At 42.6% G+C, this 26,896-nt stretch overlaps 1 protein-coding gene across 14 annotated transcripts in view; it reads right to left on the bottom strand.

Annotated features, from left to right (window-relative positions):
* Positions 1 to 19,013, bottom strand: part of Tcf4 (transcription factor 4) — a 344,060-nt gene extending 325,047 nt beyond the window's left edge. For 5 of the 14 annotated variants that reach the window (XM_029472244.1, XM_029472250.1, XM_029472245.1 and 2 more), the window contains exons 1-3: positions 17,556 to 17,727; positions 16,131 to 16,222; positions 14,353 to 14,425 (exon numbers count right to left, since the gene is read on the bottom strand). In XM_029472244.1, the coding sequence (XP_029328104.1) occupies positions 14,353 to 14,425; positions 16,131 to 16,202 (145 nt within the window). In that variant the 5' untranslated portion in view covers positions 16,203 to 16,222; positions 17,556 to 17,727. Of the gene's footprint in view, positions 1 to 14,352; positions 14,426 to 16,130; positions 16,223 to 17,129; positions 17,336 to 17,555; positions 17,787 to 18,485 lie in introns of those variants that run through there. The other 9 variants (XM_029472242.1, XM_021150793.2, XM_029472246.1 and 6 more) reach the window with 6 other exon arrangements.
* Between the last annotated feature and the right edge of the window lie 7,883 nt (positions 19,014 to 26,896).

The raw sequence follows: 26,896 nt of genomic DNA, 5'->3' as shown, positions 1-26,896 counted from the left end.
ATGATGAAGAATCCAAAAAGCTCTAGGGACCAGGAGCCAAGTACCGCTGACATAGGTCTAACTTGTGCTAAGTGCCTGGTCCAGGCGGAGATAGAAAAAGAGAACCCTAGGTGTGTATTCTCTAACCTGCACAGTTAAACACGCAGAGTTGCTAGATTCTGCCTCAGGAAAGAGACTAGCCAGCGTGCTAGATTGAGGGATGACACCTAAGAAAGACCAAACTAAGACACACGAAGAGAAGGGAGCGGCAGCAGCCAGGGGGGAGTCAAAGCCAAGGAAGCCGGTGGTCATTAGAAGAGATCAACATGGGATGAGGGTGAAGTTTGGACGAGTAGGGGAAACTTCATTTCATTCCTAATCAAGAGCTAACTGATTCATTCCCACCTTGGTCTTCTCTACCTCAAGAAATAAATGCAATCAAATAACGATGCTACAGACCCAGGCAGAAGGCCGTGTAAATCATGCCATCATCAAGTTCACCAACCAACACATTCAGTAACATCTTGTGGCCGTGCTCTCTGACACCGGACCGTGGGAAGAATGGAATCAATTCGACAGTTGTAACATTAGCGATAACAAGCCTAAATGGTCCATAATTAGCAAAGGCCATTAGAGAAGACCCTTCCCTCTGTACCCTAGAAGAACTGAATTGCAAAATCAATCCAACCCTTTTCTCAGACAACACAAGCACTTCTGGAGTGCCTTGTGGCCATAGGGGCAGGGAGGGAATAGTACCAGGTAGCCGACTTGTGAACCCTCAAATCAGTAAAGTGTTAGAGGAAGTTACGTATGCGCGGGGACACATACAGAACATGCACGCACAAGCAAGACTAGCTAGGAATGTTCTCCTATGAGTTGAAGGCACAGATTTCAAATGAGGACTTCATATTCACCAATGCAGCAAACTAGCATCACAACTAGAGGGGGGTGGGGGGGCAGCTACACTGAGTACCTACCACCCCATGTGTTTAGGGTCTAGGCTGCAACAGAGGGTTAAGTATTCCTTATTCTCAGTCTTGCAGGATCAGGGCCCCGCCCACCTCTGAAATCTGCTCCAATTATGCTCTCCTACCCGATCCCCACACCTCACTCTGTATGGAAGCATAGCCCTAGCCCACTTCATCCATCAGGCTTCAGCCTAGCAATGCTTAATTCCAAGTAATCTTTCCCAACTGTTCAGCTGGGTCAGCCAACCTGAGTGCAATTGCTTCTCCTGGCTCACCTCTCCCATGTAGAGCGTGCTATCTTGTAGGTCGTGTATCCCCTCAATGAGTACCCTTAATGGAGTGTCCTAATGTAAAGGCATCCCCTAGGGTCTACTGCCATTTGGGGGCAAATCAGGAGTCTATCTGTCATCTCATTGATTCATTTCCAGAGCCCAGCATATGCCCCACCACGTGTTGGACACTCAGTAAGTAATCATTAATCAAGTTTTAATCATTTAAGTTGATTAATCATTAATCAACTTAGGGGAATCTTTTTAACTCCTAGCATTCACACTCAGGAGGCTGAGACAGAAGGGTCATGAGTTCTAAGTCAGCCTAGGCTACATAGTGAAATTCTCTCTCTCTCTCTCTCTCTCTCTCTCTCTCTCTCTCTCTCTATGTGTGTGTGTGTGTGTGCACGTTCGAGACACATGTGCATCTGTCTGTCTCTGTCTCTGTCTTTCTCTGTTTTGCTGGCATACACACACAGACTAAATGAAATTTTAAAAAGATAAAAACTATGTTACTGTGTATAAATTATAAAATAAATATTACAGAATTTCAAATGTGAAGATTAAAAAAAAAGACATCTTTAGTGTTTTTCAAGTAACTCAATCTCACACTTGCAATTTTTAAATTTCTGCTCCACAATGACAAATGGAACATAATTATAATCACTTCCCATAGAGACTCTGGTACTAAATTTGAAGGTACATTCAAAACAACCCACCTGAAGGTCCAACTTCCACACTCATTCTAAAGCTTCCTTCCTTTACACACACACACACACACACACACACACACACACACACAGTTTCTAACATTGATATTTCAATTGGAAACTGAACTATATTTGAAACCCATCTTATGCAAAAGCCTGCATCACCTCATTTAAAAGCACTTTCCAGATGAATCATGGCAGAATTTGTATCTAACACCAACACAGTAGCAGACTCCCCTTAAATGCAGAGGTTGACACTCATCATCTCTCATAGCACCGTGATATCCCCATGGTAACATGGCAATTTGTAACCACTCTCGGGGAAGGGGGGGCTTTTACAAAATAAATGAATGAAGGACAAAGCAAATGATAAGAATTTATCATTCTTAATAATTCCATCAATGTTCCATATTCACATATTCACATCCCCAGATTGGAAAAAAAATACGCCACTGTGTTATCCCAAACTTTTCAGCATTCTTTCAACAACCAAGACTTGACCTAATTCTATCAGAATCTTAAGGGTTAAAAAACAGAATTCTCTTAACACTACAAGAGTGCATATTATGTAAAAGAAAAACATTGTTCTACATGGGGCAAGAAAGATAAAGAATAATAAAAAGGTAATAAAATCGTGTCAGAAGAAAATTAACTTAGTAGCTAAAAGTAGCGAGATGAGAGTTGGTGAGATGATTCACTGGGTAAAGTTGCTCATAGCAGAAGCTGAAGACCTGAGGTAGTCCTCGGGACACACATGGCTCAAGGGGGCAACAGTTCTCTCAAGTGGTCCTCTGGTGTCCCACACAAGTGACGTGGTACTTGTACATACACACATACAGAATACATAAGCTAAGTAATTAACAATTTAAAGTACAAGAGGAATTGCAGATCAGAGATGAGAAAAGCATTCAGTGGTTGGTGCATCAGTCAGTGGAGGAAGATGCTCAAGAGAGCAGTTACCCAAACAAGGACTAAAACCTAAAACCAACAGTGTCAATGCTGGCTACACTGCTCTGTGAATAGGCACGAGGACTTCAAATCCTCGGCATGGATACTCACAGTACTCTGGGAGTGAAGACAGGGGCTAGCTGGCCACCATCTACCTCCAGGTAAAATAAGAGACACTAGCTTAAGAAAAATAAGTCAGAGGGCAGTTCTTTCCTCTGATCTCTCTGATCTCCATGAACGACTGACACACATTTTACATGTGCATACGTGCACACACATACACACAAACACGTGCACACCAATCTTTGGTCTTTTCAAAATTAGAAGAGCAGATCATGTCTGAAAATGTAAGTTTGATTTTAAATATCATTAGTACCTGATGGCCAAAATCTACAGGTGCTCTAGTTTGCTTTTGATTGTTAGGATAAACACCATAACTGAGAGCAATGAGGGGAGGAAAGGGTTTATTTCTGTCTTATCACTTACAATTATAGTTCCATCATGATGGAAAGGCAGGGCAGGAACTCAAGGCAGGAACCCAGGGCAGCAATGAAGCAAAGGCAATGAATGAATGATTTTTTTTATTCTTTATTGGATATTTTATTTGTTTACATTTCAAATGTTATCTCCTTTCCAGGTTTCCCCTCTGCAAACCCATTATCCCATCCCTGCTTAACCTGCTTCTATGAGGGAGCACACACCCATCTACTCACTCCCACCTCACCACCCTACCATTCCTCTACAATGGGGCATCAAGCCTTCACAGGACCAAGGGCCTCCCCTCCCCTTGATGCCAGATAAGGCCCCTTCAGCTCCTTCAAGTCCTTCCCCTAACTCCTCATTGGGGTCCCTGTGCTCAGTCCAATGGTCAGCTGTGAGCATCCACATCTATATTGTGGCTTTTTCTCAATTGTTTGCTCAACTTGTGTTTTTGTTTTTTGTGGGTTTTGGGTTTTGGAAGTGAGGTTTTCAAGACTACAGTGTGTATCCCTTGCTGTCCTGAAGCTCACTATGGAGACTAGGCTGGCCTCCTGGCCTCGAACTCAGAGATCCACCTACCTCTGCCTCAAGGGCTGGGATTAAAGACGTGCACTATCAGTCACATTTAGCTTTGAATTTGCTTATCTGTACAATTCAGGACCATAGGCCCAAGCAGGGCACCACTCAAGTGAGCTGGGCACTCACCTGTCAATCACTATTCAAGAAAATGTACCAGAGGCTTGACCGCAGGCCAATCTTATGGAAACATTTTTTTTTCAATTGAGTTTCTCTCTTCCCAAAAGACCTTAACTTGTTTACAACTGACCAGAACCTAATCAGCCCAATGTGGAAAGGTTTGCCCTCCCTCCCTAACCTGAGTGACCTGGATTTGATCCCCAGCGCCCTCATGAAACTAGAGAGAACCAACTGCTCCGAAGCTGTCCTCTGACCTCCACTCACACAACTAGTACGCACAAAATAATAAAAAGTAAATTTTTAAAAAGGAAAGATTTTTACTATGAGATGTGAAGCATTTCCAGTATCAACCCCTTATTGTTTTAAAAATGGGAAGAAAAGATCAAGGGAATACATAAGATCACACGAGAAGTTCTTAGTGTATCCAAACTATTCTTTGGAAGACATTGGCGTTGGGTTTGGTTTTTTTCCCATTAGCATACGCAGTTGTTCATCAACAAGTTCCCCTTAACCGATCTCAACCAACACATTTGAGTCTGCAGCCACTTCTAACTGAATGCACCCACTACACTGAGTGCAGTCACAGAGGGACACTGTCATCTTTGACACTTGGGGAGAGGGTTGGTGGATACATATATATGTGCATTTTTTTTCCTGCGGCTACCTCACAGTTTTGTTCACAAACGTCATGTAAGTGTGAGTGGAGGTAACGCTATTGTTGGGACAGCTTTTGAAATGTACTCGTGAATTACCACATGCCAACCACGACTGGGACATTTTCCTGCCAGCTCTGACCCTGGTGATGAGGATGGCACAGGCAATAAAGAAGATGGAGAACCTTTGCAATCTTAAAACCTTTTAAATGTGTAGGGTTTTTTCCTTTCTGAGCAGGTGTAACATCTCCTGAATTATGTTGGTGGGGATCATGTTGCGTTTTGTAATTTAAGAGATGGGCTTTAAAGCTCTATCATGTTAGAAATATGAGTTGGCTTCTTAGCAACAAACATTGGGGAGGGGGGGAGAGAGAGAGAGATTTCCAGAATTTAATTTGATGAATACTTTTCTCCAGAGGAGCTATCATTTGGGATCAAGAAAAAAAAAATCCTGTCTGAAGATCATAGGAAGAATAGGAAACTAATTTGCATTAAAATTTTTGAAAAACAAAATCTTCCAATTTCCACACTCAATGATATCATTAAGAGCTTGTGATTTTTGAAGGCACTGAGTTATAGTCTGTTACACCCCTTAGGAAATTCAAATTTGGGGGAGGAACCCCACAATAAAACAATTGACATTTAAAGCCCAAAAGTTGTCCTGTGTGCCTAGATGACAGTGGCTCCCCTGAAATGGGCTCCCTGAGGCCTGTCTGCACTTTCTTTTCTCTGTACCTGGCTCACAGTCACCTTGATACACATTTAACCCCTAAATGCACATGTTACATGCTACCCCTCTTTGAGGATCAAAATCTGTGTTCATGAAACTTTTATCAGTAGGTTCCACTGGTAAGAAGTAAGCTTTCAAAACCTACAATTAAATAGAAGTGCATTTCCATTGATTTAAACCTTCTACAAGGTTAGCAGCACCAGACAATAACCTCAGCATTGAGGAAGCACAGGTCGGAGGATGATAAGTTCAAGACCAGCCTGGGCTAGCTGGCAAGATCTTGTTGATTGAAAAAAAAAAAATCAAATAAGCAAAAATTGTTAACTCATACATGATCATGTCTTCTGTAAGATACATGTTGATTGTCTATGCATGTTCTATGTTTTCTTGTTGGGCTACATGATTTATTTGGGCACATCTTTCTCCTACAAAGTCTATCATATCTTTTCAACTGCCTAGGAGGGCTGTGAACTTAATGTGTGTTATAAAAGCTATCAGATAAGCTCTTGGTCAGCATTAAAATAGATGGCTCAATAGTGAGCCAGATAAAGTGTAGATATCTTATCTCCATTGGCAACACATTAAAACCCAAGGGGCAATGCTGGAGGAGCTATGCTAAGGTCTCTAGATGGGACGTAAATAAATATACCTTTCTACCCTTTACCTACCCTTCCTTTATCAAATTTTACTCAGCTTAAGTGACTATAGAAGCAATTACAAAGGATGCTAATTTGCATGTTTTTCATGACTTGTTCTTTAGCACTTTATGGAATATGAAAACTAGATTGTCCAGAGCTATCATTTCAACATTCTCCGTAGACGCTCCATCCTTTCCTGAATTTAAACTCCTTTAAAGACTTTGTAGTTAAGCCCTGGTTTGGGAAATTTGAGATTAAAAACCTTCCATTTGGAGGTCTTGCCATTCAGCTAAGTACCCAAAAAGGGAATGTTTAAATTAATGGAAGATTAAAGCAAGGAAGAACATTCTAGAAGGTATTCCATAATGGGGCTCTGTCACCACCTTCTCTATTTTATTGAGAAAATAGTCTGTTCCCAAGGGGGCTGAAAGTTTATATTCCAACCATCAGACTAGTTTAACTATTCAAAGTTACAAATGTCAGGGGGAAAGAAAAAAAAAAAAAGCTCGTAATGGAAATGCTGACATGCTATGCAGTAAGCACGGGCAGGTGCCCTGCCCCCAGGGTCATAATTCAATCAAGCTGTACTCTGACGTCATCTGTTACAGAAAAAAGCCAAATGGTTTATGAACAGCACCAGAACCCCCGAGATTAAATTACAACCCTGATATTTAATCATGGGCCATACTATGTTATTTTTAATAACACAATACATTTTAACAGTTATTCGTCAACTGCCTCAGCCAAATTAGACCTTGCGATGACAAGCGGGCCCGATGATGATGCCCATCCAACACCATCTCAGTTTTATTCTTTTTTTTTTTTTCAGAAATGGTAAACTATATGTTGTTGTTTTTTTCCCATTGCAAATATATAGTTGATAACAGCTGAGAAGGTCAGCCCTTAACTCATAGCAGCACAGCCACTGTGTCTAGAACAGTGGGGTATATGTATTAATACCCTGTGTTAGCTAGAACCTCCTGTATGATTTGGGAAAGAGATATTTAACCCTTTCCCAGGATCCTTATACTTTATCATAAAATAGAGAGCATCTCTAAATACTCCTGTAAGCCCAATTTTCCATAAATTATCGCCTTGCATAAATAAATAAATAAAGAGAGTGTAGTTTTCTTTAGGGTTCCCTAAGGGTCAGAGTAGAAAACGTTTAGAGTGAAAAAAAATGCTTCCATTTTACAAGTCACCTAGGATAACTGATCAAAGGGATATCCTACCACACAAGAATGTACAAGCCGAAGTTTCCAGAGGCAACGGCAACATCAGCCAGTGAAGCAGGTTCTTTACCCAGTAATGCCCAAATGCTGCCACACGTGTGAAGGGTTGTTTGCAAAACAAATCAATACAGGCACATCCAACAATGGACTGCAGCTAATAAACTACATAGAGTAATTACTACCAATAGCAGTCTAGAAAGTCATTCATTACATGTTAATTGTCACACAGAAGTACAAAAGCAGCCGTCTGAACAACTGAGTGACTGTACCTTTAAATAAAATATGTTCTTACCGGCCTAAAGAAATCTATCCGCAGGAACTGGTTCTAAACACAGCTGGGTATTTGATATGCTGATTAACTGGGCCTCTATTTGTTTTTGAAACGAAAGTAAATATGACAACCTCTTCAGTAATTTTGCCGTGTCTGGTGGTCTAATACAAAGAACTGTGTGTATCTGTACAGCTACATGTATTACTTTCAGCAAAGTGCCAGCCTATCTTCCCGAAGAGTGGCTTGTCTTACGTCTCTCTTAAGCATAGAGTTATGACCCAACACCTAGCTTACACTCAATCTGAATGGGTCACACATTGGGAGGAGGAGTAACTCCCATGGAAGCTTCAAAATTTGGTGGCCAATTTTGAAATATTTAATCAGTGTAATTAAGAAAAGTGTAACAAAAAGTAACCTTTCAAAAAAGGCCAATAATATGTTTTTCCTTCTCTAACACTTAGCATGATCTAATTAACTTTGAAGAACACCTAGTCATAAAAAAATAGCTCATAAAATACAAAACAAAGCAAAGGGGCTGCTGCTTCTACTCATTTCGGTGTTCTGTCTCTGTAAGAATCCCCCTTAACCAGCATCCATATAGACTATATAAAGGCTTGGCCAAGAACATTTTGGTTCAAGATTTGTAAACTGAAGAATATTTCAAAACACACTCTGTTCCTTTTGAGGCAACTTGAGATCTGTTATCTTGGATGATGGGAACAGACCTTCTTAGACTCAGGCTTCGTGATCACATAGGCCTGAGGCCACCAGGCCTCCATGGCCCAAACCAAGTTGCAAACTCCCAATATAAAATGGAGTTTACCACTAGAAGTAAATGTTTGATCTGTAAAGCTTACAGAATTACTTTGTTTATCATACAGAGGAAGGCGAAAAGGAATAATTTTAAGCTCAAAACAAACACAAAACCGCTTATATGACAGTCTTTACAGCTCCATGATTCTAACCATTTAAGACAGATTCAAGCAATTAACAGCATAAACTTTCATTACATAGTTCTATTATATATGTTTATGTGACTTCGCTGTTCATCTGTTATTTAAGTGATTTCCTCATTACAATAGTAAGGGAAGGATAATTTGCTGATGTTGTCAAAAATGCTAAGCATTTCCGTCTCGATAGTCCTTGGATCTCCATGCTGGTTTAATGCCTTTTATTTACTTAAGTCAGTGTCAAATAGAGTACCCATTCTCCCTTCTGAATTTAGAAGACTAACACTTTAAGCACATGTCTGGTAACAGACATATCAAGACCTCCAAACTGTTCATATTAGGGATGCAGGCTGAAGTTAGGATTAGAGAGCTTGAATTCCATTCAAAGGCCTAACAATGAACTGCATGCTTTTTTATATTTAAATATAAGACAGCTTTATTTGTTCAGATATTAATAGGTCACACTGGGCTACTGCAATTTCAGATCTGATTATTGACACAAAAATAATTGAAAATGTCTTCCCTGGGACCCAAATAGCCGCACATAGATTTCCCATGGGGAAAAAAAAAACTATTGAAAAAGCACAACTTTTAAAATACCCATTCTATTTTTTCTGTAAAAGTAATGTGATAATATGAGAACCATATACTAGCTCACATGGAAATCAATCATAACTTAAAAGGGTAACTTAATCTGGATACTGAGGCAGAAAAATAGTGGATATGATTTGTAACATTACCTTAAATGTGTTTTTAAAAAATGCTTTCTACTCTAAAGATCATAAATAGTATTTCATACCAGGCCTCAATATTGTATTTCATAGCTATATAATCTTGAAAAATATGAGCTGTCTGGCTCTTGATGCCCTTGTGTGGGCTGGTATGTGTGCCTTTGTGAATGTGTGCATATGTGTGTGTGTGAAGGGCTATAAAGATTTGTGTCTAGGCAGGCCTGCATTTAAACCTAATTTCATTACCACTTGCCTTGTGAACACATGGCTTACCACCGCTGTGCCTCAGTTTCCTCGTCTATGAATCAGGCACGGTAAGGTTTGTATTCACGTGTGTTCTTAGGAGGACTAAAGCTAGAGTACATACATGACACAGAACACAGAGAGCACATGAAGCTGTCCTCTGACTCCAGCTCAGCCCTCTGCCCAGCACCCCTAAAGAAGCACGGGGGACCCTGGGGCAAGAAGAGAAGAGCCAGTAAGCTGAACCAGAGTTCCAAACCTAAGCAAAGGCCTCAGAGGGCACTCAAGCACAGGACAGCACTGATGCCCAGCACTGACACAGCACATCCATCCTTAAACCCCACTGTGGCTGACAGAGGACAGAGAAACAGTGGGAAGTCCAACGTTAGTTCCAATAGTCTGCCCAGGCCACAGACAGCAAAACAAAGCTGATTTTCAATACTAACAAAGGACACAGGTCCCTCACCTGCGATCTAAAGTTCCTCAGCTACGTACTGGAGGTTCTAAGTGTTTCTCTGGGGCTGGCCCCAAAATACAAAGGCTCTAATATAACCTGTCTGATGCTACTGTACTTTTCAAAATCTATTAAGCAGCTCTATGTTGGTGAAAAAAAACTTGTATAACCACTATGGTCTGTACCAGAGTAGGATGTGTACAGCACACACACACACACACACACACACACACACACTCACACACATACACACACTCACACACATACACACACTCACACACACACACACACATACACACACACACACAAACTCATACACTCACACACTCATACACTCACACACACACACTCACACACATACACACACACACACAAACTCATACACTCACACTCACACACACATACACACACTCACACACACACATTCATATACACACACACACACTCACACACACATAAACTCATACACTCACACACATATACACACACTCTCTCACACACACACACACTCATACACACACACACACTCACACACAGCACACATACACACACACACATGTAGGAAGGAAAGTAAGGACTATCTCCTCTACAACACGTTCAATAAAAAACAATTTTCTCGCCACACTATCAGAAGAACTCATACTGACACAGGTAGAAATGAACACAGGGTGTGAGCCACTTCAATTTTTTTTCCCTCTATCCTCTGTGACTCTACTCAATTGGCATATCATTTTGATGTCATAAGGACACAGGTAAGCTAACATACATGAAAGCCAAGAACAGTTCTTCCCCATTTCCAAACCTGACTCAGCAGAGATGTAATACACTTTGACACTGCTCTTAATTGTTTTAACCTGGGTGTGTTTGGCAGAATTTACCAACTGCTGAACACCTAAGGAGTAAGCAAGTACAGGGAAGAGCCCTCCATGTTTGAACTAAAGGAGCGAGCTGTAGCATCCTTCCCAGGCTGACTCCCTGCTCACACGTGCTCACAGATGCCAACAGAGCTAACCTACCAAGACATTAGGGGTCTGATCATTTCACCAGGCCAACCTTAAAATCATTTATTTTAATGATGCCAAACTCTAGTGTGTTTTATCTTTTGTTCCCAAAAGGTTCAAACACAGTGAAATAAATTACACTTTTGTTAGGTCAAAAAATAAAACCTCTACTCACCCTAGCACAGATACTCTCTTTTGGTAACTCAGTCTTTTTTTTTTTCTCTCTCTATCTTTCTTAATGAGAACAACGTTCCAAGCATGCAGGCGTGTGGATGCTTCTACTTCATGTTAAGATCAATGATATAACAGATATAAGACTGCTTTGTACACATTTCCATACAAGTTAGAGCTACTCCTTAAAAATAATCCCAGAGCCACCAGCTAAGGTCATGGTAGCTCTGGTCTACCCTGGCTGAACAGTTTTACTGCATTCTGTGAACACCTGCAAACATCAAACAAAAACTGCTGGTCCTTTCCTGGGTTGACAAAAGCCTTTCAAGTGAAAACTGCTCCCTGGGAATGTCAGGCTGGGGCTCAGGTTACATTCCATTCACCCCAGCAGCCTTGCCATTTCTTAGGGTGGTAGGAAAAGCTATGTTTGTGGAATGAAAGATTAAAGCGAATCTGGTCACACTCTTTCCACTCTCAAACCGAATATCACGTATTAATGGGATCAACAGCTATTGGGAATTTGCAGCATGAAATATGACCAGACCTCACTGGGGGGGGGGGGGGGGAGGAAAGCACTGATTTTTTTTTTCTCAAATTGGACTCATTTACTTATAGTCTAGATCGCTCTCTCCTGAATCTAACTTTCAAAGCCATATCTGAGTCCATTCAGAAAGGTGAATATAAAACGCCAACGAACTTTAGAAATAACTCCTCTAGCCAGAGTTTCCTAAGTCCTGCTTCCAGTTAAAGCAAGTGCCATTTTCATAATTTTTTTTTAAAGTTATGCTTTAAGAGATATGTCTCTTACTGGGTAGAACTATTAGCCTTGTCCTGATATGCCTTAACTGATGCAGAGAATAACAGTCGGCATGCAGTCCCTGCAATCCGGCCACCATCCTCCTGCACCATGTGAATGCACTGCATTTCCAGCAGGCAGGCAGGATAAAAGAGCCCCGACACTTTCTACTCTTACAACATAAACATCTGGTCCTCAAAACCACACCACTGGTACCAGGTAGCTTTAAACTTCAACAGCTTCAAGGTGCTCTCTGCATAGTCATTAGAAATAGCCTAACAGGTCATCATGGATAAAGTCTTTCTCTGGAATTATGGATACATAAACACAACACACACACAGACACACCATCACAACACACACACAAACACACAGACACACCAACACAACACACACACAAACACACAGAGACATCAACAAAACACACACACAAACACAGACACGCCACCACAACACATGCAGGCACACATACACACCAACACAACACACACACAAACACACAGAGACACCAACACAACACACAGAGACACACCTCATTGTCTGAACAGCTATGCATTTTGATACATGAGTAGTTACCAAAGAATTAGTACATATTTCAAGTTACCCATCCCATACTGTCTACCAACAAACACTTCAGCATTCCAACAAGGACTTTAACTGAGCATGAACCCAGGATATGAGCTGAATAAAACAACTGTCTTTTCAAATTTAACATATTTCATACTTATAATTTGTCTTAACAAATTAAATCACAGCTAAAGTAATACATTAAGTTATTCCAAATGTGTTCATCATTACAACGAGTGCAAACAGTATTTTATACCAACTCTGAAAGGCGTAGACTCTGGGCCCGCCTGACATCTACTTTAGTCAGATTTCAACCATGCACACATTTCTTAATTAAACATGAAGGAAATGACTGCCAGGCATAAGGTTGGGGTTGTGACGGTGTCTATAGGAAGCACTCACTGGATTACAGAACACATTGTCTTCATTTTCAGTTCAAGCCTTGGAATTAATATTCTCTGTCCTGGAAGCTATATAAAGACTACTATACAGAAATCTGTAATATGGAATGCTAATGTCAAATTAAAAAAAATGGAACCAGTAACAGGGCTCAAAAAGTAAAGCAAACATTTTGTCATTAGTACTTTTAATCAAAGAAGACCCTAAAAATGCTAAGGTAAAATGAAAGGAGGCACCGGGTATTTTGTGAATTGTGTTAAAGAGAGAAATCCCTAAACTTATGGGAGCCTATAGAAGTCATTCACTTGGAAACCAGCAAGTTTTAAAAGACATTATTTGTATGAAAATACACAAAGTACACAGGTCACCTAGCTAAACAGATCTCTTTGGTTGTTGTTGCACCAGATGAAAACAAATACATAAAAATTATACCCATAGCTGACAGACAAACACCCTAGCATCTCACACCTATAAGATGTTAACATTTACCAGCCTGACTTCAGAGTGGTGCTGCCTCATGGACTATTATATACCATGGCCAGAACTCTAAAATCCTGCAGCTGCTTAAAAGGCATCAATACATTTAAACCCTGGACCTGAAGGGCAGCAGGCAACAATGTATTATTGACTCCTTATTTAAAACTAGCTGGCTTAAAAAAGAAAAAAAAAAAACAGCAACAACAACAACAACAAACACATCTCACAGAAATGTGACATTTTCAGTTCCCATTTTTAATGGGAGACACTCAAAGAGCTTTATACTAAAATTCCTCCTCAGATGCCAGATAATCACTGTGCACACAGATTCCTTTGTGAATACCGCTGCCTTTTTGTAGAAGCATCGCCCAAAGCAGTCTCACGTATAAAAACGCTAAGTCTCTCCAAATCTGCAACATTCAATTCACTGCATAAGTCAACGATAAGGGAGCGAAAACAAACAGCTCCAGCATCCACAAGATAGTTTAAAGATAAATGAATTCCTACTTAGCCTCTCAGACTAGCAGGAGACTATTTAACAGACTTGTCTGAAAAACTAAGTGCCGTTTTCTTTAAAACGGTTAATTGTACAGAGAACCTAATAACTGGGATTATTTCTCCTTTTATGAAAGTTAAAATTTTTCCCTCCCTATTTTAAAATAGGGAGCATGAATTTGTCCACATGTTATTAACATCAGTCTTACGCTCACATGTTTAATTACAACCATATTTTTTTAAAAAAAAAAAAATCACGTTTAAATTGTGATGGAATTCTGATACGGTTTTCCTGATTTAGAAATAGGTCTCCCTTGAATTGAGCCAGGCAACACTCTGGGTAGGTTTGCTGCTGGTAATGAAATATAACCACATCATCATAGGTTAAAACTCAATGACTTCTTTCAGAACACTCCAACAGAGCCAAAAATACACAAAGAGCAAATAAACAACTGAGACCATTGAACTTCACACCAAGAAAAGAATTCACGTACTTGAGCCAGTGAAATGTCCACTTGCCAAGGAAGTTGGTCCATTTTTCCCACTGCTTACAGGAGGCGAAAACATCTAAAGGAAACAAAGAGACGGCAGAGTTGAAAGGAAGACATTCGTGGATTCAGAGTTCACCAAAGATCTCTCACACTCTTGATAAATAACTTGGAGTTAGTGCTAAGGCTTTATTTAGGAAAACATATAGCCATCCAACTTAAAACTAAACCAGGCACCCGGTTCCAACCTCCTCCCCCCTCCATTACCACTGTTAGCTTTCTCCTCGGGTGACTTAAACAGTCCTACCACATTCTGAACACAGTCCCAATGGCATTAGTAAGGCATACATAGGGGGACAGCAGCCTTTCTAGAAAACACTAGTTTGACAAAGGAGAAGAAAAAAGTTGTTTGTTTTATATTGAAACCCTTGGACATAGCATAAATGTGGCAATGTCCCTTTCCATCGGTTACAGGACTTGTCTGCCATACATGAACTCAAATCAAAATCAAAATGCCACCTGCAGTAACAATTTCTCACTTCAGCTCAAACATGAGAGCTACGTAGGCAAGTCTCTCAGCCTCTTCTCTCTCTCTCTCTCTCTCTCTCTCTCTCTCTCTCTCTCTCTCTCTCTCTCTCTCTCCTGTCTCTCTCACTCTCTCTCTCTCAATCTTTCACTCCCTCTCTCTCACTCTCCAGCATCTATTTCCGCCCTAACTGATTTCCCTCTTCTCCTCCAGTCTAAAGCGTTTTCGCACACCTTCCCTGAGTCAGAGCCTGCAAAAAGCAAAAGAGCGAATGGAGAAAGTGCAACAAGCAGAAAGGGGGCTGCAAAGCCGCCTATGGGCTACTGCTTCCTGCCAAAACTTTCCGGAGAACCACTTCTCCACAGGGTCTGCCAGAGGAGCAGCAGTGGTGGCAGCCAGCAGCGGCAGGCAGTGGTGGAGGTGCAGGAGCAGTGTGGGGGAGCCCCACTTCGAAGGTGGTTTGGAATTTATTTGTGTGTTTGAGGGGATTTTTTTTTTTTTTGCTTCACAAAATGCATCTTACACCAAACTCATCTGTCATTAAAACTGAATCCATGCTCCTGGCATGTCTGGACCTCGTGGGAAGCAGAGGGGAGGGAGAAGAACCAAGAGCATACAGTAGTGAAAACTCCACAAGTGTGTAAGTCCCTCCTGGTGCTGATTTCAAGACTGTAATTTACTAAAATAGTCCAAGACACCCTGAAGAATGTGTGTTCAGTTTGTGCATCGGAGTTCCCAGAATCCCAAAAGAAGAGGCAGCCAGGAGGATGTCATGGGGAACCCCCACAGAACCAGCAGTCTCAACTCACAGCACCTCTACTGCCCAGTTTCCCCCCTTTTAAAGTAAATAAATATGTAAATAGGATGCGGAGTCCTACACAAAGTTAGCAGTGCACTCTGAGTGCAAATGTGGACAAGTTTCTGGTGGAGCTTGACAGTTTTAAGGGGTACCTGGTTTTCCTTTCTGCTGGAGTGAGATTCCATTATTTAGAGAAATAGGTAGGTAAAGAAAGCAAGGCAACTCATTAGACTCTTAAAAAAAAATAAGCTTGAGTCTTCCACATCCCAAAATTAGTTGGAAAAAAAAAAACTTGTCAAAAAGACCCTCACAATTTCCAAGGATTCAGCCAGTTTAAAAATTATTCCACTCTTTCACATTTCTATGGGTTCCTATCTGAAGTGGTGGGGGAGGGTTGTTGTTGGGTTTTTTTTTTTCTTTTTTCCACAGCTGTTGTTAGTTTCCACCGTTCTTTCTTACCGCACTGAAATCCAGTAAATCACTCAGCTCTTTGTCCGTCCCTAAGGCAGCCATTCGCTGTTGGTGATGCATTTTAGCAAAATCACACAAACCTAGAAACATGGAAATAACCGCAATCAGAAAATCCAGTCCCAATCCTTGGAGAAAACACAATCGGATTTTTGGAGACTGGGGGAGTGAGGTGGGGGGGTCGGTGGGGTGGGGGATATAGGGGCGGATGGGATTAAGGTAGAAAAGGAGGAAGGAACGGGACAAATGTTGGGTTTTGTTTTGATTTTTTTTTTCTTCATGGAATAGGCAGCAATAGCAAAAAAAGAAAAAAAGGAAAAAAATAGCGATATTGTATTTCCAAAGAGACGATCAAACTAGTAACATCCACTATAAAACCAAATCCAGGAAAGAAGGGGGGTAAGCCGCTCTTCAGCGCATCAATTTATGCAACAGGAGGTAGAGCGAGAAATGAATGGATCACAGAGAAAAGAGAAACTACTGCACGAACCGGTCTCAACTTTCCCCCCACCCTCCACCCCACCCCCTCACGCGCACACACTCACGCGCACACACTCGCACACACTCACAGCACTCCCCCCACCCCACCCCACCCCACCCCCCCTGCCCTGCAAAGTAGCTCGAAAGAAATTAAAGACCAGCGTCTCTGGAGTGCAAACCGGTCCACAGGGGGGTGGGGTTGCCGGGGAGGGGGACCCCAGAAGAGCCTCAGGGTCCTCCAATTGTCCGGCACCCCTAATTTGTGAAAGAAAGGGTTGTAAAAAAAAATTTTGAAGTAAGGCCCATTGGCAAAGTGCGCTGTGCCCGGGAGCCCGCGGGGCCCGGAGGGGGCGGAGGCCGGGGGAGGGGACGTCGTCGCTCCCGAGCTCCCAAACCTCGGCGGGGACAGCGGGGACCACGGGGCCCCGAGCCCGAGCGCGATCGCCCAGCCCGGCCCGGCCGGGCCCCGCCGCGCATCCGCCCAGCCGGCCCCGCCGCGCCGCTACCTACCGCCCGCGCGCGACGAGGGGCTCCCGGTGCAGCGCCGGCGCCCAGGCGGCGGTCATGTCTATCCCCCTGCCTCCGCCACCACCACCTCCTCCAACGGCCGGCGCCCGCGCCCGCTCCGGCTTCCCCTCCGCCGCTGCCGCCGCCGCCGCCGCCGCCGCCGCCGCCGATCCGCAGACACACAGCCAAGATCCCTGACTCTTAACACCAACTCTCTTCTCCCGGGAGGGGAGGGGACGAGGGAAGGGGGGAGGGGGAACACGGCGAGGCGCACGGAATTGCAAGTTCAGCAAAGAAATGGGTGGGGGGGCTCCGGCGGGGAGACGCGGCGCTCCGGCCCGGGCTGCCTGGGAAACACCCCCACCCCAGAAAAAAAATCCCAACACCTCCCCCGTCTTGAGAAAGAGAGAGGGGGAAAAAAAAACCCACCAAGGAAAATTCACCGAGCACCTCATTTTTCCCCTCAGATCGCCAGTTACAATCTGAAGCCTGAACAGTTCAGGGTTTGCCGGGTTCATCCATCGGAGGCACTTTGAAATTCATTCGAGTTTACATCCCTTCTCACTTCTGTCTGTCTCTCTGACTGTCTCTCTGTGTCTCTGTATGTATCTCTCTCTCTCTCTCTCTCTCTCTCTCTCTCTCTCTCTCACACACACACACACACACACACACACACACACACACACGCACACTGCAAAGCAAGTTTTGCTTTGCTGCAAATACACGTGATGCATAAAGACTTTGCCAAGACGAACAATATTTTTCTTTTCCATACAGAAACCCATCCACATTTTTCTAGGGGGATATTTTGTTTGGATAGTTTTGCGTTTGGGGCCGAAATCTGAATCACAGACTTTTTTTTTTTTTCGCCTTTTTAACTCACAGAGTCGTATAGCTACAAACTTTGTTTTAAAAAGAAAAAAAAAAAATAGGTAATTTTAGGGGGATGAATATGGTTTTGCTCTTACACTTGAGTTCGTAACTCCAAGTCCGCGCTCGGCTAGCACTTCAAGTTTTCAACTCAACATTTACCACTACAGGCCCTATGTGCTCTTAAAACACACTTTTTCCACATCCTTTTAGGATAAAAATTCAACTTTAAAATTATCTTTTTGTAATAACATGCGAGCTTTACCCAGTATATGCAACATTCATTATTTTAATGTTAAAAGAACACATTTGCCCAAACCTGGTATTGCTAAATGTACGAGTACGTACCGAAATGCATGCACACACGTTTTCCCATTGGCAATTATTTAATAGGTTGTTCCTTTTGTTTGAATAAAACATTGGGCTCAACATTCTAAAAATTCAGTTCAATTACAAACAGTTTACTCTGACAGCAAATTGTAACATTACCTTCAATGGCCACAAATATGCTCACAATATTCCAAGGAAAGAGACTTTAAAAAGAGAGACAAAAATCTTCTGCAAGAACTTAGTGTCTCACATGAGTGTTCCCCCAAAAGAGTATTTTAAATAGAAGTCAGTCCTGTTCCAGGGTTAGCCACAGATTACAAGATTATGCACCTGGCTCTGGTTTTTGCATTTTCCATCATCAAACTGTAACAAAATTCCCTCCCCCCAAAAAGTAATCATTAAAAAAAAAATCCGACAACTTTTTCGTATTGTTTATAAAAATAATCAACACTGGATAGTTATAATTGTTCTTCGGTCTTGTTGGTTGTATTTTTTTTCTCTTCTCTTTCAAAGTCCTAAACTTGTTCCAAGTTTAGAGGCGTCTCATCATCATCATCCTCCCCAACACCATCATTGACTCCCCCGAGGAGTCACATTGATAATAATAGGTTTCCCTGAAAGATACATTGTAATCCATTCACATCCGGGCACTGCGGCTTATAAAGAGAAGGCGCTGCGGCCGCGGCTGCTCCACCAGACAATGACTGGGGAGGGGCGGGGCGGGAGCGCGCGACCATAGAGTGGTAAACAGAGCGCCTAGAGAGGCCGCCAAGATGGCGGCGCTCTAGGCCACGCCTCCTCCGGGAACCGGGGCGGTCCAGCTGGCCGGTGGGACTCACTCAGGTCGTGGCTCCCGGAGCGCGCCTGGCGCCCCGTTCCCTAGCCGACCTTGATCTCTCACTCAAAAGCGTCGTTCCCGTAGCGTGAAAGACCTCGCCGGGAGACCCGGAAGATGCCGTGAGGGCCTCAATGCAGCAGTGTCCCTGTCAGTGTGGATGCAGTTTTCAGGCCGGCTTGGACAGTGTGGGGAAAGGCCACCAAGCTGGAAGTGTAGGAGGGTCCCTCCCCTTTCCCTCTCGGTCCCACCCCTTCTTTTATAAGCTCTCGGGAGTGTGAGAACTTGGTTAGTGCAAAAGTCTACCTTTATTGATTTAAGACTCACATGGATCTTGAACCAAAAACCAGGAACTTCCAATTTGGGCCAAACAATTACCTTTTCAAACCTGTTTTCTCCTCAACAAAATAGCAATGGGACTTTGAGATACCTATATGATACGCATAAAGGTGAGGCTACTACTATAGAAATATACCCTTCCATCCCTAATTTCTTACTGACTCACTGATACCCCTAACCTAGACATTTGCAATTGTAGATACTCACGTCTCCAAAGAATAGCGTCCGGTTCTCCCAACAGAAAGCTTATTCTGATCCAGACAGTGTTCTAAGAATTTCACAAATGTAGGCCATATTGATGCTGGCCTTGAAGGTAGAGTACCATTCACATCCTTACTTCACCTACACCGCAACAGAAGCAAGTGAAATAGCACAGATCCTGACCCACAGCCCAAGTTCTTTAAACAGCACGAATTTGCCTAACTAAAACTACTCTCTAAATTAAGTGATAGAGCCCACCTTGAAAGACAGTCTGTGACCAGAGTCCACATTCACCCATGTTCCCAAGCCATCTGGCAGTGAGAAGTCCTCATCTCTATTTTCTGATTTTAACTCGTGGCCCGTGACAGAATTGAGATGTTTTTAAAACTTGAGATGTTTTTAAAACTTGAGAGAGTTTTTACAGGACAAGAATTGGGACATTTATGGGCTATTTCACACATCATGAGGACTCCAGTGTTTTATCCCCCATTCCACAGTTTCATCCTAAAATAATATTTTACATTTAGCCACCTCTTTATAGTGCATTATCACAGACATTATCTCTGGTTCTCAGAGTAAGCCCTCGACAGGCTCTGGGGGGAAAAAAATCACTGTAATGAAAAGATCACAAGCATTGGCTTAGGAAAAAATATTCCATTGGCTCTACCTCCAATCAGCACTGTGACCTCAGACTCCATGCCAGTGACCTTTGCCATAAAATGCAGAGGCTAGATGAGATAATCCCATAAAAATCCCTTTTAGCTTTTAGGTTTGTAAAATTCACCCTCCTGAATTCAGGGGCAGTAAATGATCTGTCCAGAAATCACTGATTAGATCAAGTTTGGGATCGAAAAACACCCTGCTAGTCTAGTGCCGTTTTGTTTTCTTCTGACCCCTTTTGATCAGAAAGAAAAGGAAATGTGTGAGTCCCCTTCCTGTTTTAAATTAAGGGACACATGTGGGTGTGTTCTTCTTTGTTTTTTCCTGAACTGTCAGAGGATAAGTACTTTCTAATTATACTTTTAGAAATTGGAAGTACCTTAGAAAAGGGAGTTTGAGAGGACACTGTAAAGCTTAAAGATAAAAGAGTTAGTGTAATGGGTCTACACATTCCCCCAGAACCTATGTATCTTGATACTGATGTATGTCTTAGTCAACTCTGGCCACTGTAACACAGCGAGACAGACCAGGTGGCTTGCACAAAGGGCATTCACTTTTCACAGTTCCAGAGTCTAAAGTCTGAGATTAGGGGTGCAAGTATGGTCAGGTTCTGCTAGGACTCTTGCTCTTCGTGGCTTGGAGATGGCCGCTTTCCAGCTATCCCTTTCGGGTAGGAGGCAGTTCGAGAGACAGGATTTTCTGTTGAGCCCCAGTTGTCCTGGAGCTTGCTCAGTAGACCTGGCTGGCTTTGAACACACAGAAATCCACCTACCTCAGCCTCCTGAGTGTGAAGATTAAAGGTGTACTACCGCTGCCTGGCATCTACCTATACTTTCATATGATTTGACAGAAAGAGCTCTGGTCTCCTCTTCTCATAAACTTACTAATCCAATCATAGAGGCCAGCCTGATGATCTTATGTGTTCTGATCAGCTCACCAGAAAGGTACCAGGAAGCCAGATCATGCGAGTGTCGTGGTTCTGGAAAGCAGAAATCAAGAGACCGTGGATAAAACTGCTCTCTAGATAGTAAGACCTCAGAAATTCCAAGCATAGACAATGATATCCTGAGTAGAGTTATCTGTATACATTCTGCCAATCAGCTAGAGGACTCATTGCCTCCAGGAGAGCAGGGCACTCTGCAGTCTTCCCCTTCCTCAGCTGGACTAGCCTGAGAAACTTCCTGATCTAACCGGACATGGTGCATGTTCAAATTCCTGGGTTGTCAATATTATCATTAGCATGTTAAAATACGTTTTTAATTGAAAGGGAATTATATCACTCTTCCTCCTTTCAACCCTTACAGATACCCTTCTTAGAACTCTAATGCCTGTCTCTCAAGTTGATAGCCTCTTTGGTTATTAGTGTGTGTGTGTGTGCTCAAATACATATAAATACAAGCTGCTGAGTCCATTCTTGTTGTCTGTGTAAGCATGGCTGCATGGATATGCATTGAGAAACCAATAAGGAGGTCTATCTCTTGACTGAGGCTAATTATCCTTTTTCCAGCGATCATTAGTTACCTGTAGTTCTTTGTCTAGGGGTGAGATACCTAGAAATTTCCCCCTTCCACGTGAACATGTTCAGGGATATTGCCCTCGTTGCATTCTCGTGTATGCAGCCATTTCTAAGTGAGACTATTTCATCGCAGACTTCTTGGTATTGTGGTACTTACAATCTTCCCATCCGCTTTTCCAAAATGTGCCCTGATCCATAGGTGCAGGAGTTGTGATATAGATGTAATCTGTTGGGGCTGTGCTCTCTACAGCCTGTTGATCTCTGTATTGTGCCCATCCGTGGCTTCCCGTGATGGTCTCCACTTGCTATAAAGGGAGGCTTCTTTGATGAGGAGTGGAGGCTGCCATTGCTGCTGCAAGGTTAACATTCAGAATGCAGTAAGGAATTATGCTAGTTTAGCAAAGCGGCAGTAGTAACTCTTTTCTAAGGCCTGTGATCTCTAGCACTGGGAAGCTGTCTAGGTTTCTGATACCAGGCAGGATTCCCTCCCCCCCCCCTCGTCCTCCCCCTGCCCCCACCCCCAACCCCCTTTAGAGTGAGTCTTGAATCTGATGAGACAGATGTTGGTGGGCGTGCAGCTTACTGCACCATTTTGCCTATCTTGCCAGGCTGGTGATTGCCACGGTTCATAGGTGTTACAGCCGGATAGGACTATTGAATTGTTCCCCATCTTTGGTAGCTTGTATAGTATTTTCATTTAAGCAGAGAATTCTTTTCTCAGAGGCAAGCAGTTTGCTTTACTCCCAGACTCAAGACTACTTAATGCACCGCGCCAATCCTATAGTCAAGATGGTCCGTACACATGTTACTTCCTTTTCTACCATTTGGTGACTTCAGGCAAGTTCCACAGCTTCTCCATCTTTAAGTTACACTTGTGTCCGGATACCTTATATGCCTGGGTTGTTTTTTTTTTGTTTGTTTTTTGTTTTTTGGGTTTTTTTTAAGATTTATTTATTTTATGCATGTGAGTACACTGTAGCTGTCTTCAGACACACCAAAAGAGGATATCAGATCCCATTACAGATGGTTGTGAGCCATTTGGTTTGCAGGGATTGAACTCAGGACCTGTGAAAGAGAAATGAGTGCTCTTAACTGCTGAGCCATCTCTCCAGTCCCTACTTGCCTATTTTTAATTAGGTGAGATGTGTTTTGAGAATGACAGAGTCCTATTTAAGGTCCTCAGGTTTGAATAGAGAATGTCTCCTATGGGCTCAGATGCTGGCTTTTGGGGAAATGTTTGACTCTTGGGGGGGTCTTCCTTTACTGATGCATTAATCCCTTAATAGATCTCACTGTGTTGGCATTTTGAGGAGGTAGGGAAGAGTAAGAGATGAGTCACATGCCTTTGGGGGTGTGTGGGCTATATATGGCCCTTCTTATAGTCCTTTCTCTCTGCTCCTTACCTGCCATAAGGGAAGTGGCCCTCTATCTATCACATACCCCTACACCATGACATCAAGTTCCCCAAGGATCCGACATCAACACAATGAAGGACTACAAGCACACCTCCGAAAGCTAGAGCCAAAATAAGCTACTCTCCCTTTAAACTGTGTGCATCAAGTATTTTGCTACAGCCATCAGAGTCTGACTACCACAGAATATGAAACGTCATTTCAGTGTGGAATGCCTGAAGATCAGACTTCATGAGTCTGAAAAGAAAGGTAATTTTTGAGACCTCCCTGGGTTGGAAAAAAGATTGGACATGTGAAGGGCCCTTGGACTCAAACCTCCATTTGTAGTCATGGATGGCAAGAATCAAATACTATACCTTGCCCAAGGTCATCTCTCTAATTGAGTGGCTCTCAGTAATTGAATGCCAAGGCAGAATATCATAGAAGTCTTCCTCAAACTCTACCCCATTTTATTAGCCCTGCTTCTATTGAAACAAGCAAACAAAGGCAAATGCAAACAAGCAAGAGGGATGCTCTGATAAAATGACTCGAGAAGAAAAAGTCAGCAAATAGTTTCCGAGCATCTACTTTGTGTCAGAGACTATTCTCCCAGGACCTGAGGCAAGAGTGTTGGCAAAGAAAACAAAATGATAGAAATGTCAAGGGCAGTCCTGATCAAGTGGCTGAGTAAGTCACAGTAGGTATACAATACTGCTCATGGCAGATGTGCGCCAAAGAGATGGTTGCCACGAATATTCTTAGGTTAATAAAAATCAATGGACATAGCAGTTTAAGACTTCAGTCTGGAGCTTTTTTGCCTTATTGACGATGAGTCTGAAAGGCTAGAGCTTCCCGCAGCAACTAAGTGCATCAAAAACTTTGGTCCTTGTCACAGGAATGTCTGAACTTGTTAAAACTCACACTACTGGGCCTCAATCATGAACATGGAAAGAGAGGGGGTCCCATAAATACCATGGTGTGTTAGGGTCAGCTTGTTATAACTCATGAGAACCAATTGTGCAGCTTCACCCCACCAAATGTTTTGTTCAGTGATATTTAATAGATACAGATGCCTTAAAATTGGCTAAGGGACATATATACTACTGAAATCAGCAAGCACTAAAACTCAAAAGCTTTCATCAGATAGCTGGAAGTTCGTTGTTTGCCAGAATACCATTGGATGCTTGACCCCAAGCACTGGAAAGCATCCTGGGTGATGTTGATGTTGTTAGTTCTGGGGGCAATACTTAGGGTGACCTGAGCATAGAATACACACACATACACACGTGCACGCTCATGCACACACACACACACACACACACACACACCATCTCAAAACAATATTGTTACATCTATTCGGCAACTTCTAGAGTTTCAAAAGATAGGTGGACTTCATCATCTCCTGAAGTCATATATTTTCTGTTTGCATAGCTCTGCTCAAATCTTTTCATGGCATTAGCTATACATGAGAGAGCCTTGGCAAGCCCAACTGACACCCACCAGGATCTCTGCAACTGTCCTAGTGTCACGACTGTCAAGTGACCTTACACACATTGATGATGTTATCCACAACTACACTGACTCTCATGCTGGTGTGATCTCCACAGAGGGCACAAATCTGCCTGTACACAGACTCTAGCATTCTCCATTTGACATCTATGACTTCTGGGTCAAAGAAGCTTGATCAAAAAGATTTTCGACCTTGCAAACCTTGGTCCTTGGACCACACAAGGTCAGCCCATTACCACTTCCTGTCTTACCAGGCCAGCAAGCCCAGTCTTTGCCCTCTGGGAAGTTTGTTTTTTTTTTTTTTTTAATACTTTTAAACCGCTAGGAACCTTCCTGTATAGGACCATTGGAGGGTAGGTACTCTCTTAATTATGGTTTTATTGCTGTAAAGAGGCACACTTCTGTCTAAGGGTTTTATTGCTGTGACCAAGGAAACTCTTATAAAGCAAACATTGAGTCGGGGCTGGCTTACATCCATTATCATCATAGTTGGATGCATGGTATTGGAGGAAGAGCCTGAAGTCTTACATGTTGATTCCAAGGCAGCCAGGAGGAGGATCTCTTTAGACTCTGAGTGGAGCTTAGAGACCTCAAAGCCCAGCCCCCACAGTGACACATTTCCTCCAACAAGGCCACACCTCCTCCAATAATACCACACCTCCTCATAGTGCCACTTCCCATGAGCCAGGCATATTCAAACTACCACCTCATGCAATCACGCCATTACAACAACCTAATCATGACACTTTAAGAAGGGCAGAATCCAGTGAGACCCCATCCTTCTTGCTACCTCACAAATCGCCATATTTACTTGCCCGCCTCTTCCCACAGGATCTGCTTGTCACCCAGGGCCTTTTTGATACTCTACTTCTGTGTGCCTCAGTTTCCTTAAATACAAAGCTAGTTTCCTATCTGGCTCCTTAATGCCCTTTTTCTGGAGTCAAACGGCTTTCCTTCTCCTTATATTCTGCTTGGAAAGATCTTCTGCACCTACAGGCTCATCAGCTGAGAAGTATCTACGTGGACCAATGTGATCATTTCTGGTCTGTGACTGTTTCTTTCTTTTCTTTTTTCTTCATGAGATGACATATTGTGTGTTTATGTCTCTACACATGCATTTTCTGGAATCGTGTTAATAACTGAAAAACACAGTCATACTCTGATCTAGGAATATTTTTTTAAAATGTATTCAGTTCTCAAGATAATGCTACCAAGCAAGTGTACAGATATTGTCTCATTTTATATTTGAGGAAACGGAGGTACACATAAAATGTCTTGCACACAATCATGAAGTGAGCTGGTATCTAGAATCAAAGCTCTGACTAGGACTCTGTTAAACATGTCCTTGACTCAGTTGTCCCTTTGGCTCTGCTGTGCTGTGCCACAGCCTTGCCATCTACCTCGTTCCTCATCCTGCTCTACTGTTTAATCTTCCCTGGCCGGCCCCACTGACTCGGATATTTTTGGATGCGGCTCCTGCCTCATAGCGCTGAGTATGTGGGGAATTAAAAGTAAGTACCACAGTAGCTTACCTCAAAATTAAGGTAATGATTAGACCAATGACTTTCCTTTTAAAATAATGTTCTGTATTCCAAGCCTCAATAACAAATGGGCTCCGGATTATCAGCAGCCTTGGCAAATCCACATTCTATCCATGGGCCATTACCATCGATAATTGAGAATATATACACATGCTAATCAATCATTTATCCCCGCCTTCCCCCTCTCTTGCATGGTTCTAGATGTTGTCTGACTCAGCCTGAAGATTGGGACGTACAGCCCGGTTTTATCACCCTTTATTATCCTAAAGTATAATTGAAGATATTACGGACTTGGCGGAAGTCGAGAGGAAGGAGGGCTGTGCTGAAATTCTTCCCAAAGCCACTGGCAACAATTTTATACTATAGCAACATTTCATTGTCTACTAAAGGTATAATTTCCACCTTTTCCCTGTAGCTCAGGAACACAAGAAATAAAATGAACACAACATAAAATGAAACGGGCTGTACTTCCAAATCCAATTCATGTTGAAAGCTGTCCCTTTGGGGCATAGAAAAAATACCGGATTGAGAGCAAAACACCAGATTGAAATCTTGCCAGCACTGTGGTCACGGACGCA

This window comes from Mus caroli, chromosome 18 (assembly GCF_900094665.2).
Source record: "Mus caroli chromosome 18, CAROLI_EIJ_v1.1, whole genome shotgun sequence".
NCBI lineage: Eukaryota > Metazoa > Chordata > Mammalia > Rodentia > Muridae > Mus > Mus caroli.
Note: the sequence above shows the minus strand (reverse complement) of the source record. Positions and strands in the feature narration are given on the sequence as shown.